At 37.8% G+C, this 3400-nt stretch overlaps 2 protein-coding genes across 7 annotated transcripts in view; both read left to right on the top strand.

Moving 5' to 3' along the window:
• Positions 1 to 428: 428 nt before the first annotated feature.
• LOC138859569 (axoneme-associated protein mst101(2)-like) overlaps positions 429 to 3400 on the top strand; it is a 3207-nt gene continuing 235 nt past the window's right edge. Inside the window, exons 1-2 of the mRNA XM_070115168.1 lie at positions 429 to 962; positions 1099 to 3400. The exon at positions 1099 to 3400 is cut by the window's right edge and continues 235 nt beyond it. Coding sequence (XP_069971269.1) covers positions 429 to 962; positions 1099 to 2112 — 1548 coding nt within the window. The 3' untranslated portion in view covers positions 2113 to 3400. The remainder of the gene's footprint in view (positions 963 to 1098) is intronic.
• Positions 2426 to 3400, top strand: part of LOC138859708 (glutamic acid-rich protein-like) — a 22141-nt gene continuing 21166 nt past the window's right edge. For all 6 annotated transcript variants that reach the window (XM_070115664.1, XM_070115663.1, XM_070115666.1 and 3 more), the window contains exon 1: positions 2426 to 3400. This exon is cut by the window's right edge and continues 1198 nt beyond it. In XM_070115664.1, the coding sequence (XP_069971765.1) occupies positions 2718 to 3400 (683 nt within the window). In that variant the 5' untranslated portion in view covers positions 2426 to 2717.

Here is a 3400-nt window from a genome sequence, read left to right as displayed (position 1 = left end):
ATGTACTGTAACTTAACGACTTTTTGCGTTATTCTTTTTTACGGCCGGTATCGAAATTCGTCAAACTATGTCTTCGAGAATTCTCCAGAAAAATCTCTTATGCATGGTTTATGAATCTCTCGTTTAACAATAGCCTCTTTCTGTACCACATTTTTTCCCCACATTTCATCTTCATCACCATCAACGGAGCACCATAAACACACGTAAACACGCCCATTTTTAACTACAGTGAAGACCATTGGTATTGCGATAATGAATAAATACTGTTAGATATGCTATTATTGAAATCACTAATAATTTGAACTTTTTTACTGATATCTGTCCCTGTTATTGATGTTATTATTGTTATCCTTATGATACTACTAGTAACTATTTTTTTTCCAAAGATAGTGCGAAGAGGAGAAAGAAGAGAAAGGGAGATATAGAAAATGGATAGCGAACACGAAGTCGACGAAAAGATAGCGGATGACGATAACGAAAAGGAGGATGAGGAAAACGAAGGAATAACGGACGGTAGCGAAGACGAAGACGATAACGAACATGAGGAAGATCATAATAACGAAGAAGGAGCCGATAACGAAAAGAAACATGAAGACGAAGACGATAACGAACATGAGGAAGATCATAATAACGAAGAAGGAGCCGATAACGAAAAGAAACATGAAGACGAAGACGATAACGAACATGAGGAAGATGATGATAACGAAGAAGGAGCCGATAACGAACTCAAACATGATGAAGATGACGATGACGAAGAGGAATCGAACGAGAGCGACAAGGAAGAAGAGACAAACGGAGAAGAAAAGCGAGATATCGATAACGAAGAGGAAGAAGAAGCGAAAACCGACAACAAACAAGAAATTGATAAAGACGGCGAAGGAGCTAACAAAGAAGGACGAAAAGAAGGAGGAATCGGAAACCATAAACGAAGACCAGAAGAGAGGAAAACAGAAGACAAAAAAGTAAATGAAGGAGATGTGAAAAACAAGGAGAAAGAAAATAAAACAACTAAAGAAAAAACAAGGAAAGGAGAAGTCAAAGCGAATGAAGGAAAAGGGAAACGACAAGAAGATGAGGCGAATAGACGAGAAGGGATAGAACAAAAAGATAAAGCGAATAAAGGAGAAGGGAAAGTACAAGAAGTCAAAACGAATAAAAGAAAAGGGAAAGGACAAGAAGATAAAGCGAATAAAGGAGAAGAGAAACAACAAGAAGACAGAGCGAATAAGGAAGAAGGGAAAGAACAAAAAGATAAAGCGAATAAAGGAGAAAGGAAAGGACAAGAAGATAAAGCGAATAAAGGAGAAGGGAAAGGACAAGAAGATAAAGCGAATAAAGGAGAAGGGAAAGGACAAGAAGACAGAGCGAATAAGGAAGAAGGGAAAGAACAAAAAGATAAAGCGAATAAAGGAGAAGGGAAAGGACAAGAAGATAAAGCGAATAAAGGAGAAGGGAAAGGACAAGAAGATAGAGCGAATAAGGAAGAAGGGAAAGAACAAAAAGATAAAGCGAATAAAGGAGAAGGGAAAGGACAAGAAGATAAAGCGAATAAAGGAAAAGAGAAACGACAAGAAGACAGAGCGAATAAGGAAGAAGGGAAAGAACAAAAAGATAAAGCGAATAAAGGAGAAGGGAAAGGACAAGAAGATAAAGCGAATAAAGGAGAAGGGAAAGGACAAGAAGATAAAGCGAATAAAGGAGAAGGGAAAGGACAAGAAGATAAAGCGAATAAAGGAGAAGGGAAAGGACAAGAAGATAAAGCGAATAAAGGAGAAGGGAAAGGACAAGAAGATAAAGCGAATAAAGGAGAAGGGAAAGGACAAGAAGATAAAGCGAATAAAGGAGAAGGGAAAGGACAAGAAGATAAAGCGAATAAAGGAGAAGGGAAAGGACAAGAAGACAGAGCGAATAAGGAAGAAGGGAAAGAACAAAAAGATAAAGCGAAAAAAGGAGAAGGGAAAGGACAAGAAGATAAAGCGAATAAAGAAGGGAAAAGACAAGAAAGAAGGGCAGAAAGAGAGACGAAAGGCCCGGAAGAAAAAAGGAAGAAAGAAGAAGACAGAAAATACAAACAAGATAATAAGGAAGAACAAAATGAAGAGAAAGACGTAGAGAAGAAAGAAGAAGAACAAGAAAATGCAGAAGGAGGAGACGAAGAAGAAGAAAAAGAAAATAAAGATGAACACACAGAAGAAGGAAGAAACAACGGAGAAGAAATAAAACAAGAAATTGATAACGAAGGAAAAGGGAAGAGCAAAAATGACAAAAGACAGAGAGACGAAACAAAGAAAGGGAAGAAGACACAAGAAAAGATAAAGGAAGCAGAAGAAACGAAAAAACAAGGAGGCAAAGCGAAAAGGGAAGAAGGAAAGAGAGGAAAAGGAAGTAGAATAGAAAAAGGAGAGGAAGAGGCAACTGGAAATACACAAAGAATAGTAAAAAGGAGGGAAGACAAAAAAGTGAAAGAAGAGGAAGGAAAAGAAGAAGCAGAAGATAGAGATAAAGAAGAAGGAGCAGAAGATAGAGATAAAGAAGAAGAAGAAGATAAAGAGGAAGAGGATACTGAAGAAGAAGAAGATAAGGAGGAAGAGGAAGAGAGAATAAATAACGGAGAAGAAGACGTGGACGAAGAAGACGATAACGAAGGAGAAGGAAGAAACAAAAAAGACAAAAAACCGAAAGACGAAACAAGGAAAGGGAAGAAGAGACAAGAAAAGATGAATGAAGCAGTAGAAACGGAAAAACAAGGAGGCAAAGCGAAAAAGGAAAAAGGAAAGAGAAGAAAAGGAAATGAAGTAGAGAAAGGAGAGGAAGGGGCAACTGGGAATAAACAGAGAATATGCAAAGAGACAGAACAGAAAAAGGAAGAACAAGAAAGTGCAAAAGGAAAGCGAAGGAAAGCGAAAGGGGAAGTAAACAAAAAAGTGAGAGAAGCGGACGGAAAAAAAGAAGCAGAAGAGAGAGATAAAGAAGAAGGAGATAAAGAGGAAGAGGATACTGAAGAAGAAAGAAAGAAAGACGAAACAAAGAAAGAGAAGACGAAAAAGGAAGAAGTAAAGAAGAAAAAAAGAAATAAAACAGATAAAGACGAGGAAGGAGCAACTGGGAATAATCTGAAAATAGGCAAAAAGACAGAAAAGAAAAAGGAAGAACAAGAAAGTGCAAAAGGCAAGAGAAGGAAAGCGAAAGGGGAAGCAGACAAAAAAATGAGAGAAGAGGAAGGAAAACTAGAAGGAGAAGAGAGAGATGAGGAAGAAGACGAAAGCGAAGATGAAGAAGACGCAGAAAAGGGAAGAGACGACGAAGAAGGAGGAGGAGAAGAAGACGATAACGAAGGAAATGGGAAAAGCAAAGGAGACAAAAGACGGAAAGACGAAACAAAGAAAGAGAAGAAGAAAGA

Source organism: Penaeus vannamei, chromosome 37, assembly GCF_042767895.1.
Source record: "Penaeus vannamei isolate JL-2024 chromosome 37, ASM4276789v1, whole genome shotgun sequence".
Classification (NCBI taxonomy): Eukaryota; Metazoa; Arthropoda; class Malacostraca; order Decapoda; family Penaeidae; genus Penaeus; species Penaeus vannamei.
This window is presented reverse-complemented; position numbering and strand designations above follow the sequence as displayed.